General features: G+C 49.1%; 1 protein-coding gene across 2 annotated transcripts in view; it reads left to right on the forward strand.

The window, feature by feature from the left end:
- LOC144784513 (integrin beta-1-like) overlaps positions 1-15,993 on the forward strand; it is a 423,772-nt gene that overhangs the window by 384,568 nt on the left and 23,211 nt on the right. For both annotated transcript variants that reach the window (XM_078663338.1, XM_078663337.1), the window contains exon 15: positions 12,375-12,541. In XM_078663338.1, the coding sequence (XP_078519464.1) occupies positions 12,375-12,541 (167 nt within the window). The remainder of the gene's footprint in view (positions 1-12,374; positions 12,542-15,993) is intronic.

Genomic DNA, 15,993 nt, shown 5'->3' on the forward strand with positions numbered 1-15,993 from the left:
CTGGCAAGGCACACTGATCTGTGTGAGTGCATTGTGATCACTGTGAGTGCAGGGTGAGCGGGTGAATGGTGAGTGCAGGGTGATTGGTGCGAGTGCATGGTGATTGGTGATTGGTGCGAGTGCATGGTGATTGGTGCGAGTGCATGGTAATTGGTGCGAGTGCAGGGTGGTTGGTGCGAGTGCAGGGTGGTTGGTGCGAGTGCAGGGTGGTTGGTGCGAGTGCAGGGTGGTTGGTGCGAGTGCAGGGTGGTTGGTGCGAGTGCAGGGTGGTTGGTGCGAGTGCAGGGTGGTTGGTGCGAGTGCAGGGTGGTTGGTGCGAGTGCAGGGTGATTGGTGCGAGTGCGATCAGGGTGAGTGCAGGGTGATCAGGGTGAGTGCAGGGTGAACGTGAAAGTGAAGGTGAGAATGAGAAGTGAGAAGTCTGAAAGCAGGGTGCATTCCCAGAAACTTGAAGCATAGGGTTTCAGATGTAAGTTAAACTATTGCTATAATGGCTTAATCAGGGTTTGAGGGTGGACGAAATAAATAATGTGCTGATCCTGCAACAAACTTCCAGTCTAATGATTAGGATTACCAGCTCATTATTTTGATGGCCCAAAAATAAGCAGTCACCTACAGCTGTATTTTTTGCACTTATCTGTGAATACTTAGAACAGCAAATATGAATAGAAAGCACTTTTAATTGTGTTCTAGGGATGCCTCAATGATCCATGACTAATAATTAAAGAGAATAAAGACAGAAATGTCACATAACTAATTAATACAAACTTTTTTATTTATAACTCAATTTAGTGTCAAGAGCAGATCTCTGCAGGATCTTTAAACAACACATAGCAGGCATGTTTCTTTTGGCCACTCAACTTTATATTTCTTTTCATTAAATGCATTCTCACACTACAGCAGTAAGTGTAAAAATACAAATGTAATGAATAAGCAGAGTGTGGGTCCAGGGAGTACTGGAACCATAAAAAAACTAAGCTTTGGTAATCAGTTAACAAAGGCATGTAAATATGCTAATGGTCTTTAAAGACCTGTGAAAAACTCTGGCCGGAGAGAAGACTCCAGACACTGCCCAGCCGAGGCCCCAGGAGCGCGAGCTGCACTGCAGCAGCCCGGGCTGAGACACAGGATGGGGGACGAGGGGGGCTGAAGCCCTGGAGGCCAGGGCAGAAGTGACACTGTGAAGGCGCGACACCCTTTGCATCGCTCCACGGCCCCCCTGGGGGTCGCGCCCCACAGTTTGAAGACCCCTGCTCTAGAAAGAGGCTGCAGGCTTCGCTAGGAGATTCATGGCAGGTCAGAGGTCACCAGATCTCTGGACCGGATCATCGTGTCTGGCCATTCTAACTCAGGCCGTAGGCGTCTGGTGCAGACTCACGGATTTGGCTGGAGCCAGAGTGTGGGTGAACAAATCTGGTGCTTACGAGAGACCGTCTTTTCTGTGGAAGGCATGGCAGGTTTTTGAGGTTGCTGGCTGTAGGACACACCGGGATTTCGCTCCAGCTTGTTCGCCCTGGGGTCAGGCCGGTAGGGTTCGGGCCAAGTCAGTGTGCGCCCTCCTCTTAGCTTCAGCACTTCTCTTCAGTCCCTCTTTTCTTCTTGGTCGGTTCTTGTCTGAAGAGGCAAGGTTCGGGGTCCCCCCAAGCACTAGATTTAGGGCTTTACAGGTAGGTAAAGTTTGGGTCCTTGGGGTGGGTACACCCACTATTATGCCACCCTCCAGTGGGAGGGGGGCATATGCCTTACTCTGGTTGGCAGGGTCCCCCTCCATCTGCAAGATGGCGGAGACTGAGGGTTGTGCTTCACCTCACCTCCACCACCTGAGGGGTGGGGTTGGCAAAGGTGGGCACACCTCCCTTCCTCACTTTGTTTTCCCGCCTATTTTTCCGAACCGGTGGGGGCCAGTTACTGGAATCAGCAAAGGACCTGGGGAAATTCACAAAGGCAGCAAGCCTTTTAAGCTTCCCCTTTTAAGCTTCCCCTTGGTGGACCCTGCCCATCCTGGGGAGGAGGCTTGGCACCTCATCCAGGATGTGCATTGTTCCAGACCCCGAGAGCAACAGGCTCTGGACTCAAGGGTCCAGAAACATGTCTGGTGGTGGCAGCTGGTAAGAAGCTACTCAGTCTGGACACTAGTTGTTGGAAAACGAGGCAGCATCTGTGAGGCCTGCACAAATAACATGACACATTTGTCCTTCACTGGGAACCAAACACCCTAGGGCAGCGCGTGACTCTCAGAGGGTAGCATTGCAGAGCATTCTGAGGCTTACTCAAGGGAGGTGGTGTGGGATAGTAATATCCATTTGCAGGTGCGCAATAATAATGGATTGTCCAGTCTGTACTTTGCTTTATAAAAGTAAGAGTACATTTATTAAACACACACACCACTCAATAGTGTACTCCAATTTACAAATATACATAAGCTGATGGAATTACTTTGTGATATTGCAGAACATCTCCACCCCTCCCGCAGGGGGGTTGGGGTCTAGTACCACCACTCCCATGTATGCACATCATCTTGCCCCCAGTGCAGTGAATTGGTCTTAACCTGGAGCGAGGGCCCTGCGCACTGGCACCATGCCAGTGGCGACCCCCCCCCATAACCTCAGCAAGCATTAAACAGGCTACACCTGCCTTGGCGACACATAACCCTGACTGAGCATCTTTTACTGATCATACAGTATGCACCTCTTCATCTTAAGGGCTAACAATCTGGGGTCTTCACCTAAGCGCAGCAGCAAAATACATGTTTACGCACACTTTAGGATGACAGAACTCAGCACATTTGGATATCATTAAAAATGCATTGCAATTACAGCCCCTAAAGGCATCACAGATGATCATAGGATTAAGTAACTACAGTCAGACACCCTAGCAGGAGTGTCTAGCCACTTAAATCCACTTTGCTTATGACATCTTAAACCAGTACTTCAGATGGAACATCAGTCTCTTGAAAAGAAATAACCATTAATAAACGCATTTCGGTGCAATTACACTTTTCACTTCCAGGGGATGCCCTTTTCCAGACATCCCCCACTCAGCCCTTAACTCCTTGATGGAATTATCAAAACACCCTCAGCTGAAGAACAAAAGCTCCAGCCCAGAAGGTGTTGAATGCAGTTTGAGCCCTGGAGGGGTTATTCTTTTCAGATGGAGGAGTGTGGCTCACTGATTAGAGCGGCAGACCCTGATGCAGAGGTCTGGCCCGGGACCAGGGTTTAATTCCCGACGCGGCAGGGTACTGAGCCCAAAATGTCCACGGACTCGATAATTCTCGCCTCGGTGCCTATTCTAATCATGGGGTCCTACGCTGCAACTCTGGGCAATAGTTGCTTAATCTCCACTACGGCGGCCCACCCCGCGGCGGGATGCCTGGCTTTCACCCTGGGGATACCCAGTAGGGGTTATCTCACAGGGAAAAGCCAGGACGGGTTCCCAAAGCAAGCGCCTTGATGCCTTCGGGTGATACGTGCGCTATATAAATCGCAATACATTTACATTTACATCCCCAGGACACCTAGGGTGATTTGTCATCTTCGCGCTGGGTGAGACTTCGTTGCTCCTGCAGCTCCCCCAGCACCGTTTTACTCAAGTGGTGGTGACCCCGTCCTCCTGGGGCCACCACAAGCAAAGAACACGATGTGAGCCCTTGCAGGCCGGTCCTTTGTGTAGGGGGCTGGCAGGAAGTCTCTGTGTGTCCTATCCAACAGCGACACCTCACTTCCCTGCCTCTGCTCCCTCCTTGTCCAGCCCCTGGGTTTGTTCAAAATGGCATCGTCCAAGTGTCTCTGGTCACATGGCCTCTGAAACTCCACTCCTTCCCTCCCTTACTGCCTTGGTTCAGCTTGGTGCCTGGCACCCAGCGACAGCAGTTGATGGATTGGCTTTTAGCTCCACTTATCTTTTCTCCTTGGAGGGAAGATCTTCACTCTGGGAGGAAAGGTCATTAATCTAACCTGCCATGGCCAGACCTCAGCCTGGACTCCGAGAAATATGACATTTCTGGACGTCCCAAAAGCAGTACAAATATGACTTTGGACTTTGCAGAATACTCATTTTCACATCTGCTACACGGTACATTAGTGCGTGTCTGTAATCTATAGGCTTTGTGGAAGTAATTTTAGCCATGGGTCCCACATCCCCATAGGGAAATAATGAAGTAAAACACAGTAAGACACACTGACTTTCCCTGGCATGTTCCTTTCCAGTGTATAAAGCCTATTCCATGTCACCACCCAATTCTGCATAAGCCGGCCACAGGGACACCAGTAAAATCTCCATGCAGTCTGCTTCATTATGAGTTCACTGTGGGTGAGTCCCAGATTATGTGGCTCCCCCACAGTAAAAGCTCAACAATTAGGTGCTCGAAAAATCCAGGCGGCCCATAGTGTTAGAACCACCTTCTAACACTAGTGTTAGGTTGTTTTTCAGGGGGCATCTCTAAGATGCCCTCAGTGTGCATTTTTCATTAAATCACACACTGATATCAGTACAGGTTTAATGTGCTGAGAAGTTTGATACCAAACTTCCCAGTTTTCAGTAAAGCCATTATGGTCCAGTGGAGTTCGTAATGACAAACTCCCAGCACCATATACTCTTAATGACAATACTGCACTTACAATGTCTAAGAATAGACTTAGACTCTGTAGGGGCACAGAGCTCATGCACCTTTACCCTCACCACTGGTATAGGGCACCCAGCTAGAGGGGTGGCTGATCTATGCCAGGGCTGTAGGTTGTAGGCATGGCACACAGGGATGTGTACCATGTTGACTCTTCACTTTGTTCTGCACCAAAACACTCAGCCTGCAAAGGCAGTGTGTGTGTGTGTGTGTAAAGGTACAGGGCCTATAAAGGTGGCACAATAAGGGGGGGCGCGGCTTGGCCGGCTGCAAGATGGCCGCACTCTAAGTGGGCTCTGCCGGCCAAGCGAAAAAATCCGTCATCCTCCAGACATCATTCACTGCTGGCGCTACTCTACTGAATCCCGCCCCCGGGGGCTGTCCTGCACCTACCTGGATGGTTTTTGTCCTTCTGCTGGCCCGCTGGACGTCGTTGTTGGCATCGTGGTGAGCCTGGAGCCCCTGTACCAGTGCCGAACTTCCAAACGCTGTGCCTGCCGCTGTTGTTGGAGGAGGGCCTGCTGTCTGTGCTGGACCCTGCTGCAGGGATCGTCCTCCCGTCCCCCTCTGGTGAGTCGCGCTGCTGCCCGGGGTTGTGCTGGCCGGGGTGGGGGGGGCCATCTGCTGGGCAGCCGGTGGGGTGGCGCTGCGGCCTGATGAGGCCTGGTTTTACCTGGTCCCGGCCCTTCGTGCGGGCCGCGGTGCTGCCGGTGCCTGGCTGTCCCGGCGGGGAGTCCCTCCTTGTCTCCCCTGTCTGTTCCTTTCCCCGTGGCGGGCGCTGATCCCCGGGGCCCGAGTGCATTGGAGCCGCTCTGCCTCCTTCTCTGCAGAATGCCCTGGGGCCTGCTCTCCATCGGCCCGCCTCCGATCCTGGGCCTGCTGCTCGGCAGACCGACTTGTTGACGGCTGCGGGGGCCCTCGTGTCTCCTGAAGCGGGGCCTGGCTGTATTGGGAGCTGCCGCTGAATTCCGGTGCTTCGGAGTCCTCCTATTTCCGGGGTCCTATGCCGGATTTTTTTTGACTTGGCATTCGAGTTTCTGTGGGCCCTGCTCTCCCACAAACTTGGCGGATCCTGGCTGTGGGGCGCTGTGTTGTTCTTAGGCTCTATCTCTGGAGATCCCTCCCTGCTGCCACCCGCTGCTGCCTCCCGCCTTCGATTTCTGCTTTGCGGCCCCCCCGCACTTGCTTTGGGGTACCGGAGGGGGTGATCTGGACCTTCTGCCTTGCCCGTCACCACACTGCTGCTGCCCCCACTTGCTCCCTCGAGGTTGTCGTGGCGCCACCTGCGCTGCCTAACCTGATGCTGCCTTGAGGTCCACGCTGCTGCCGTTGCGACACCTCGCCCTGCTCTGTGCTACGTTCTGTGAAAGGGGTGCCTTCTGTTGGTGCGTCTGGCCTGGTGGTGATTCTTTCATTTCTTGTTCTGCGTTGGCCCTCATCCTGGGACAGTGTGATGGTGGTGGGGTCAGGATTTGGTGGTCATCTGCTGTGAAACTTCATCTGGTCTGCTGGGTACCGGGCTCTCATTGACAACCTGCATCGCGCATTGAACTGCGCCGCCCTGCAACTCTTAGGTACCTACTTGGTGGCGACCGGTACGCCTTGGACCGCTTTCTGCTCCTGGTGGCTGCTCCTGGGCTGCCTCAGCCTTTCCCTTGGACGTTGGTTGGTGGACCTAGTCCCATCTTTCGCCTCCGTTCTCCTGCGACATGCTGTGTGGCTGCTCCATTGCTTGCCCTCGCCTCCTCTCCAGGGTTGCTGTTGCTGACAATTGTTTTCCGAGATGGGATAGAGCGATCCTAAGCAGCTTTAGATTGCCTTTGAGCTGCGGAGATCCTCCCGGCAGGAAGTCGCGGGTGCTGAGGGTGCTGACTCTGCTACGGGGGGTGGGGACGTCCCACCGACCCGTGAAGACGACCTCAAAGCTATCATGTTGGATGTCAAGTCCATGGTCACCGGAATAGCAGCCCAGCTCGACCAGCTCTCGGCTCGCCTTGATAAGGTGAAGTCTCGTGTGGACTCCCATGACAACCACCTGTTATTATTATTGCAAATGGACAAGTTACTAGCCATAATTTGGGATAAGAATGAGGACCTGGAGGCCCGTTCCCGGAGATGTAATCTGCGTATCACCGTCCTTCTGGAGTCCACGAACATTTCGAAGATGGAGGACTTTGTGGAGCAGTTGATTTTTGGCTTGCCACTCCGGACGTCTTGTCCTGGCTAACTGACGCAATGCATTTGGCTCGTACCTTTTCCGACCATGCACCGGTCCAGATTCGCATCCGTCCTCCGTTTTCCCCACGCAGGGCCTTCACCTGGCGCCTCCCTCACAATGCTCCAAGCGACACTGCTTTTTGTGCGGATATTCATACCGCCATTACTAATTATTCCGACACCAATACTGCCACCGTTGTCTCTGCTTCCACCCTCTGGGAGGGATTCAAGGTCGTCATTCTTGGCGAATATATCTCTAGGCAAGCGGGGGTGCTGCGCTCTATTCGTTCCACATTGGCTAAGCTCGAGGAGGAAATTCAGGAGCTGGATAAGGCCCAGGCGACCTGCCCTAGTCCTGTGACACTTGCTCTCCTCCGTACAAAACACACAGAGTTCTCGGGGGAAGCTGAGCGTGAGCTGTCCTTCTTGAGTAGGGAGGGTTGCGCACGTCGTTTTGGGGAAGGGGATCGCCCGGGTCGTACACTTACCAATTTTCTGCGTCCTCCGCGTGCAGCTTCATATGTCACAGCCTAGTGCGATTGATGCACTGGCTGGACCACCTCCCCGGTGGAAATACAATCTCGCTTTCTTGACTATTTCTCCCGGTTGTACTCTGCTGCCGCTCCTCCGACGCGTCTAGAGCTAGATCAATATTTCGACTCCATTGCGTTAGTTTGGCTGGAGGATTATCATCGTAAATTCCTTGACGAGCCGTTCTCTCGGGAGGAAATCCTTGCAGCCATCAGCAGTCTTCCTGGTGATAAGGCCCCAGACAGACGCTGGTTACCAGCCTCCTTTTATAAAACTTACGCGGACACACTGGTGCCTCACCTGGCTGCAATGTACAATGACTCCCTGGACAACGGGGCTTTCCCACCCTCGCTCCGTGATGCGTTGATAACCTTGCTTTTGAAACCTGACAAGCCTGCTGACAGCTGCAATTCGTACTGTCCCCTCTCCCTTATTAATATTGATAATAAAATTTTCGCTAAATTGTTAGCCTCCCGATTGCTCCTGCTTATGCCTACTATTGCCCTCCCAGACCAGTCCGGCTTTATTCCTGGCAGAGCTACCTCGCATAACCTCCTCACTATTTTCTCTGTCCTGCACCAAATCAACCCCGAGTTGCCGGCTTTGGCTGCCCTATTGGATGCCACGAAGGCATTTGATACACTGGGGTGGCCCTTCTTGTTCTATATCTTACCTCGTATGGGCTTCAGCGACCTCTTTCTTCGTAAGGTCAAACTTTTATATGCTAGTCCTGTTGCACGGATACGGGTCAATGGCCAGATATCGGACCCGGTCGCGAGGGGCACCAGTCAGGGTTGCCCGTTGTTGCCCATGCTTTTTGCTGTGGCAATGGAGCCCCTGGCCGCCAGGCTGCGACAGCACCATACTCACAGGGGCATAAGGTTCTCCTCCCGCTCATTGTTGATATCGATGTACGCTGATGATGTTATGCTCTACGTTTGCCATCCTCAGGAGAACCTTAGTCCGTTGATCCGTGAGGTGATCCGCTTTGGTGGACTGTCGGGGATACAGGTGAATTGGGGAAAGTCTGTCCTCTTCCCTCTGACGGACGCTACCTTACCCTTTGTACCCGACTTCCCCTTTGTTTGGGCCTCTGGCCCCACGTGCTATCTTGGGGTTTGGATCAGCAGGGACCTAGATGAGCTTGGAGATCGAACTTTGGTCGTCCCGTGGACTGGCTGGAGTCCAGAATTCCATCTTGGAGCAGGCTCTCATTATCTTTAGCGGGCCGTATTGCGGTTGCGAAGATGATGGTCCTTCCTAAGTTCTTATACCTGATTCTTAATGTCCCCATCCCCCTCACTTCTCATTTTTTCCGCAAGCTTCGCTCCTTAATCCTATCATTAGTCTGGGTGGGCAAGCAGCCAAGAATTGCTTATGAGGTCCTCACATTGCCCATGGGCGCGCCTGACTTCCGGCTTTACGCCTTGTGTGTTCAGGCCAGCTTTCTCCACTTTTGGATACATCCTTCCCCATACCAACCCCACGTGGCGGTGGAGATGGACTTGGCGTCCCCATGGCCCCTCTCTACGGCCCTGTTTGCACCTGTGGTGCGGCCTCGGACGGAGGTGGACACTGTTCGACGTTGCGCTGGACCTGGTCGGCTCTTCGCTGCTTTTTTGCCCCCCCCCTGCAATCGGCTAACGCCGTGCCCATTGTGGATCATCCGGATTTTCCATCACTCCAGGCGTCTAGTTTGTCTGCCGCGGCGAGGCGTCTGGGCCTGGCGACGATCGCGCACCTTTATCCGGGAGGTACCTTCTATTTCCTGCCGGGGGACTCTGGGTTACAGGATACGCTTCTCTTTTATCAGTTACGAGCTATGTCGGAAGCTGCATCCTTCTTTTCCTCAACCTCCTCCCACCATGTCGGCCTTAGATCGCATTTATTTGACCTCGTCCCCGCGCAAATTGGTAACTCGCTTATATGCTCTGACCTTGGTGTCCGCCCCTATTTCTTCTGATCGTGTCAGTGGCTTGGAGCAACGACCTCTGTGTTGAAATCTCGCCGGCGGATTGGTTGTACTGTTGTGGCCAGACGAAGAAGCTATCGCCTAACTACCGTCTCCGTTTGATTCACTTCAAATATTTACATAGGCTGTATCATACCCCGTGCAGCTTCACAAACTCGGGCTTCTACCTGGTGATAACTGTATGCGCTGTGCTGCGGCGGCCGCGGATTTTGCTCATCTAGCTTGGCTGTGCCCGAAAGTATCGGACTTCTGGCGATCGGTGTGCTCCGCGATTTCCGAGATTACTGGCGCGGTGGTGAGTCCGGAAACACCCCCCCCCCCCTCTCCCTGTGTCTTCTCTGTTTCGTTAGGCCCTGCACTGATGCCTCACGCCGTCTTGTGGCAATGCTGTTGGTCCTCAGCAGGCGACAGGTGGCCATGTGTTGGAGCCGCCGTCCTGCTCCCAGGGTCGAGAGTTGGTTGGAGGATGCCTCTCGATGTCACACTCTCTGTCTGAATTTTGGGACTTAATGCCTGCAAGGTCTCGTCCAGTCGACATCTGGGGTCCTTTTGTTGGTTATTTGCTTTTCCGCCCCCTCTCTAGTGGCGCTGCCTCACCCGCGCTCCCCGCCGGCCCTGGATCCGCGGTGGCCGCCGGTGCTGGCTAGTAGCCTACTTTTCCCCTACCCTGCCGGGCGCTTCGTACCCTCTGGGACCTGCTACCCACGCGCCCTTTTTTTTGTTCTTGTGCAGCCATTTACCTTTTCTCTGTGGTCAGTTAGCCCCCTGGGAGGTTCCGGAAGATATGTCCTTATTTGTTTTTGAGGTGTTTCTTTCTCGATCTCTTGGCCAATATCACTGGGTTTAGTAATATCTGATGTGTCCACTGCTGTATATGTAAATGTGATTTGATACTGATATTTGTACTGTCTGCTCTAATTTTGTGCAATAAAGGTTTTTTAAAAATCAAAAAAAAAAAAGTGGCACAATAAGTGCTGCAGCCCTTAGAGGTCTTCCCTGGCCACAGTACCCTGACCTGTGGCCAGAGAGTGCCAATTGTCTTGTTTACAATGCAGTTTAGGGTAAGAACATAGGCCCCGGGTCCATGTTTGGCAGGACCCCAGGGCACACTCCGTCAAAGCACAACAGCATTTCAGCTAAAAAATGGGGGCAACCATACAAAAAGAGGGCACTTTCTTTCAAGAGTGTAGACATGCTTTTGATGAGCCTGCCTCCTCTGCTTCCCAAGTGCCCTGTCTTCAAGACAGATTCACTCATTTAATCTCCACCCTCTTCTCTTCTGAACCTCTCTGGTGTTGGTAAGTCATGCAATCTTATGCACCTCTTTAGCTGGTATGCTGGATGGAAGCCTATAGCTTGGGAGACATGCTCAGTACAGTGTGTAAACCTCGCATAGCGTTGACATCCTGGGCCAGGGGACCACTTGGTCAGGTTGAAGATATAAAAGTGTCAAGTATTTAGACATCAAGCATGGAAAAAAACATTGCCCCTTAAAATGAAATGAATCCATCATACTGAACAAACATCCTTATCTTGGCATGGGTCCTGGTTGGATCTGCCACTGGTTGGATTAGCCACTCTTCTGACTTGTAGCTGTTGGCTGTTTCAGTTCATAACCATGAAATAAGCTTGCCCGCATCACCCAACGGGCCTTGGCTTAATTCTATCATGGCCCAATATAGGGACAATATGCAAAGAAATAGCAAATGATCCAATACACTTTTCTATTGGACGGTCACATGTTCAAAAATACTCTGTTCCACTGCTTCAACCCCCCTTTATAATTTTCACTTTTCTTTATTTACTTTTTACATCCGTACACACATGTCCATGGCCATACATTGAGCTTGAACTTCAGCTTTCAACATGTAACTGAATATACATATATTCATGACACAAAGATCAAACCTAGCTTAACAAACATAAATATACATAACACACAGTACATATATTTTGTTTCACAATGATGGTGGCATAATAATTATTTTGAAACCTAATCCACCTGGAGGTACTCCATACAAGAGCAAGAGAATTTGACGAGGAACAGTCTCTCAAAAGAATCCTTTAGTTTCCTTGTTCATATTCTATTCTCACATTTTTTTTTCATTGATTGGCTCCTTTTTATAAAAGGTGGACGTGTTTCAGCACTATTCGTTATTGGCCTCCTCAGGACTACGGAGAGACGAAAGTTATACTTTGTGACGGTTAAAGTACCACATATTTATGGACACTGGCAAAACCTCTGTCCAGGTCATCATCTGCGCTCAATGTGGAGTATTTAAGCTCTGTATGGGGGTCTCTCAAAAGAACTCTGGCGCCTGCACTCTACCTAGTCCTCCAGCATCTGTACTCTACAGGAAAGATGAGCTTGAAGATTGCAGAATGTCCTGGGTGGGGCAGGGATAGTAGTGAGTATAGATGGAATCGCTAGTGAGGTGCTAATATAAGATGTTCTAAGAGCTTGTGTGGGTTAAAAAAAAAAAAAATAACAAGTCTGGCATGAATGTAAATATTTCCAAACAAATTCAGTTTGGTCAGGAGATATGTGCAAGCACAGAGCATTCTGTGCTGAGCTAGTATGAATTTAGTGACTGGTTTTAATATAGCACTGTACGTTCTCTTATGATGGGGCATTCTTGAAGTGTGTAGACCTACTGGGAAAGTCTTGCAAAAGTATGAACTAGTTATATACCCAGTACAGTTATGTCACCCCATGGGTTTGCAGCCTATCCATGCTGCAGTGATTCATTGTGGTCAGGAAATTGTAAATGTAGCTCTGCTTGCCTTGACATGAGCTGTTCTGGTGCACTTTTGGCACTGACATTTAACCTTTTTTTCTTCATTGTTTTTCACAAACTGAGGCCTTGCTTTTGAATGAATGAATGAATTAACCTATGGGGAGAAGTATCATTATTCATTTTCTCTCTGCTCACACAGATTAGTTATCAAGGCAGTAATACCAATGTTTTAAATGTCTGATTTACAAAAGCTCATGCAGTGTGCTTAATGTGTCTGTTTCTATTCACTTACCAGAGTGTCCCAGTGGCCCTGACATAATTCCGATCGTAGCTGGTGTTGTTGCTGGAATTGTTCTCATTGGCCTTGCATTGCTGCTGATCTGGAAGCTACTAATGATCATTCATGACAGGAGAGAGTTTGCTAAGTTCGAAAAGGAGAAATCGAATGCCAAGTGGGACACGGTAGGTTTTAATTTATTCTGATATTATGCATATTTTAATATGTGTATCGGTCCTTTTCAGCATAACAATTTGAAGAAGGGTTTTGTGATATTTGGGTGTATATTGAAGGCAGACCAGATAAGGACGACTGCGCAATTAGACCTCCACCAAAGCATTTGTCAAGTTTTTCAATTTGGCAGTGGCAAGTGATGCATACATCATGCCTAACCACGCTGGTTGTTTTCCACTTCATTCAGGAACAAGTAAATTACTATATTGACATGTCAAATTGATGAGGTCATATTTGTGGGTTGGTGAGGGTCATATAAGCTTGCCGAAACAAACATAGCAAATTCTACAGGAGTCCAGCTGAAACCATTACATTAAATTCACATTTTATTTTATTACCAACCAAATCGTAAGCTCGCTGGTGTCCTTCTAGACCGTGTGAAGGCTTTTGATTCCCCTGGGCTGACCCTTTCAGAACTGGATTGGTGCTGTCGTATTGAAAAACATAGGTTGCAACTATTGCAATATACAGGGGCTTAACTTAGAGCACAACAAAGGTCCTATTTCCGTTCAACAACCCAGACCGTACAAATTTAGATAGTGCAGGCCATGAGAACTGCCCTTTACAGGGCTGCGCTTAGGGGGCATATGGATATGCCAAAATTGCTAGTTTCTGAGAATAACTTTCTAAGCTAGTTATTGGGGCTTCCTGCCAGTAAACCATTGCTCCACATAGGTTAGACTTGAGACTCGCGTCAGTCACAGAGGGGGCTGGGATTAGGCCCATTTTCTGTTGGAGACGAAGCTGGGCCTCACCCAAGTTACATTCCTGTCGGAAGGGTCTTAAATAAGTGTTATGTTCCCTTGGGTCAGGATTAGATATATTAAAGACACATTAGCAAAGATGTGGTGTGCTGCCCTGTGGATTGAGCCGGAGACCACACGCACAATTGTTAAAACATTGTTAAAATTCGCGGTATAAAATGGGCAGAATGTTGGCATCCCCCAGTCATGGTACTCTGACTCTTATTTTTCTGCAGATCAAGGATACTTATAATTTAGAACAATTTATTTTCTATTTTTCTTAAGCAGTTGGTTGAGAACATAAATCAACCAAAGGCAGTGTGCGATATACATTTAAGGGCCGTTGGCAGGGGGCCTCCGCCGCAACAATGTTGTGGTGCCCCCCACCCCCCTTCCAATATCCTTCCTCTGCACAGCCGTAGGAGCCCCTGTGATGTTTCCATGGACCCCAGATCTTTCTGAATTTACAGGTGCAGCCTCTGGTGTGGTATGTTATGTAGCTGCCAACTGTCTGTCCTCTTCCCATTCCCTAATCGTTGGGGACCTGCTTGCCCCCCATAGTCTGGCTAAGTTGTGGTTTGCCACCCCTGCCGCTATGTTTAGCCGAGTACATATGTGGTTGGGCCATTTCTCTTCCCTGCCACAACCAGCAGCAGCCATCTGACTTCAAGTGGGACAGGTAGGCTTATTACTTCCCTCATTTTTTCTCTATTATTCCTGCCCAGAAGATTTGGATCAGCGGACAAGTCCAAAGTGTGTGGTAGAACGTGCCCACTTCTCCACACACCCTTTTGGTAATCAGCTGAGTCGCTGTGGCCCATCTTGAACACCCTTGACCTAGAGAGGTAGGACCAAACAATTCTTAGATAAAAAAAATCAAGCCCCCGTTAGCTAGTTGATACTTCCGGTCTGTAAGTACCAGGGAACAACAGACTGCCCTTTGCATCCTAAAGACTGATGCTAGACAATGTCTGACTTTTGCTGTATCCTGCTTTTTGTTAGCAATGTGGAGTATCAGGAAGAGAGTGTATAAAAAAGATTGCTTCAGCCTTCCAGTAACCTAATTCTAATGTGCATCTGTAATTATGCTCTGTGAGGGAGGCGGTCTAGGTGTTTTTAACTGTTACTGACAACACAATTTTGCAATTCTACTTTAAATTATTTTTAGGTGCACTGAATTTTTTTGCTATTTTACTGATATTTGTAACCGTGATTGATTATATTTGAAATAATTGTGTGTAATCTGTTTTATCCTTTGTTTTACTTTTATGGCACATTGCTGAATAAAGGTTTGATGATGGAATGTTACTTACCCTGTAAGCATCGCATCTATTCGTAGCGTGTAGTCCCATAGATTCATATGCACCTACCCTCCTCCCTGACAGCTTTTGGTTCATATATAAACTTACTTAGTAACACTTTACATTAGTATATACATTCTTTTCTGTCACTATACTGCTCGTATCGTAAAGCTCTCCTGATGAGCTAAAACAAAATGTAACAAAGGAGCCGATGATGAAAATGCCCAATACAGACAATAGGAGGGCTGTCACTATACCTCGTGACTCAAAAGAACTTCTTCGAAGAAAAACAACTTCTAAATGTCCAAGCCGAACACTAGAAGGCAGGAGTATGCTAAGCCTATGGATCTACGGCACTACATGCTATGAATAGATGATTACAGGGTAAGTAATGTATTCCTTTTGCATGATCTTAAGTACCCTACTTGCATCTGCCCCCCCTTTCCAGAGTACCAGTTCCTGTACCGTAACTTATCATATTCTGTTCATCTAACTTAGTCCCCTTTTTGTGGACCGTGAGGTAGTTTTTAGCTGCATCAGCAAACACAAACCCCTTAAACTACATCGACAATTGGATCTTAAGCACAGGCATAATCAGGTGCAGGGTAGACCTAATGAATTTTCTAAAAAAAGAGAGGGGTGTGTTTAAAGTGGAGTAGATAGGACCTAATAGAGCACAATAATGGTTTAATAGAAGCAAACTTAGTTCAAGATGGTGACCCTGGAGCAATTATAGATTCTTTTACGTCCATTGGTGCATAGATTTCACTTAAGTTGACTAAGCGTATTCATTGTGGTCTAAATAAAATAGGTTGGTTCAACCACACGTAGTGTTCTGCTCATAAGAGTCTTAAACTAGCATTGCACAGTCGACCTCCTGTGATTCTGGGCAAATCACTTAATCTCCCCGTGCCTAAAATGAAAGTGTGTCCTCATGTAACGTAACTGGAAAATATGTAAAGCGCTCGGATACCTGATTCGGTTCGGGTCTAGTTCGCGCTATATAAAACTCTGCAACAAAAAAAAAGTCTAAAGTAAGCATGGCAGGGAAGGCCTATAAGGCAGCTGATATAGCTAGAAAGTCTGAAATAAGGGCTAGGAAACATCTGGAGTTGGCCGGTAAGGTAAAAGATGATCTTAGTCACCGCCTGGGTAGAGCACTCCACTAAGATCTTTTACATTGGCTTTTGTCGGGTCAAGTTCCCGCCCATAATCATGTAGCTGCAGTCCGTTTGAGCCAGACCTTTGCTTCCCAGGTGTGAAACTGGTAATTGACAGTAGTCTCAGGGAAAGCACCTGGCGTGGATTGGATCCCGGTGGATTTATTTAAAGAGCTCCAATCTTTCTGGGCCTCAATTG

Source organism: Lissotriton helveticus, chromosome 10, assembly GCF_964261635.1.
Source record: "Lissotriton helveticus chromosome 10, aLisHel1.1, whole genome shotgun sequence".
Taxonomy (NCBI): Eukaryota; Metazoa; Chordata; class Amphibia; order Caudata; family Salamandridae; genus Lissotriton; species Lissotriton helveticus.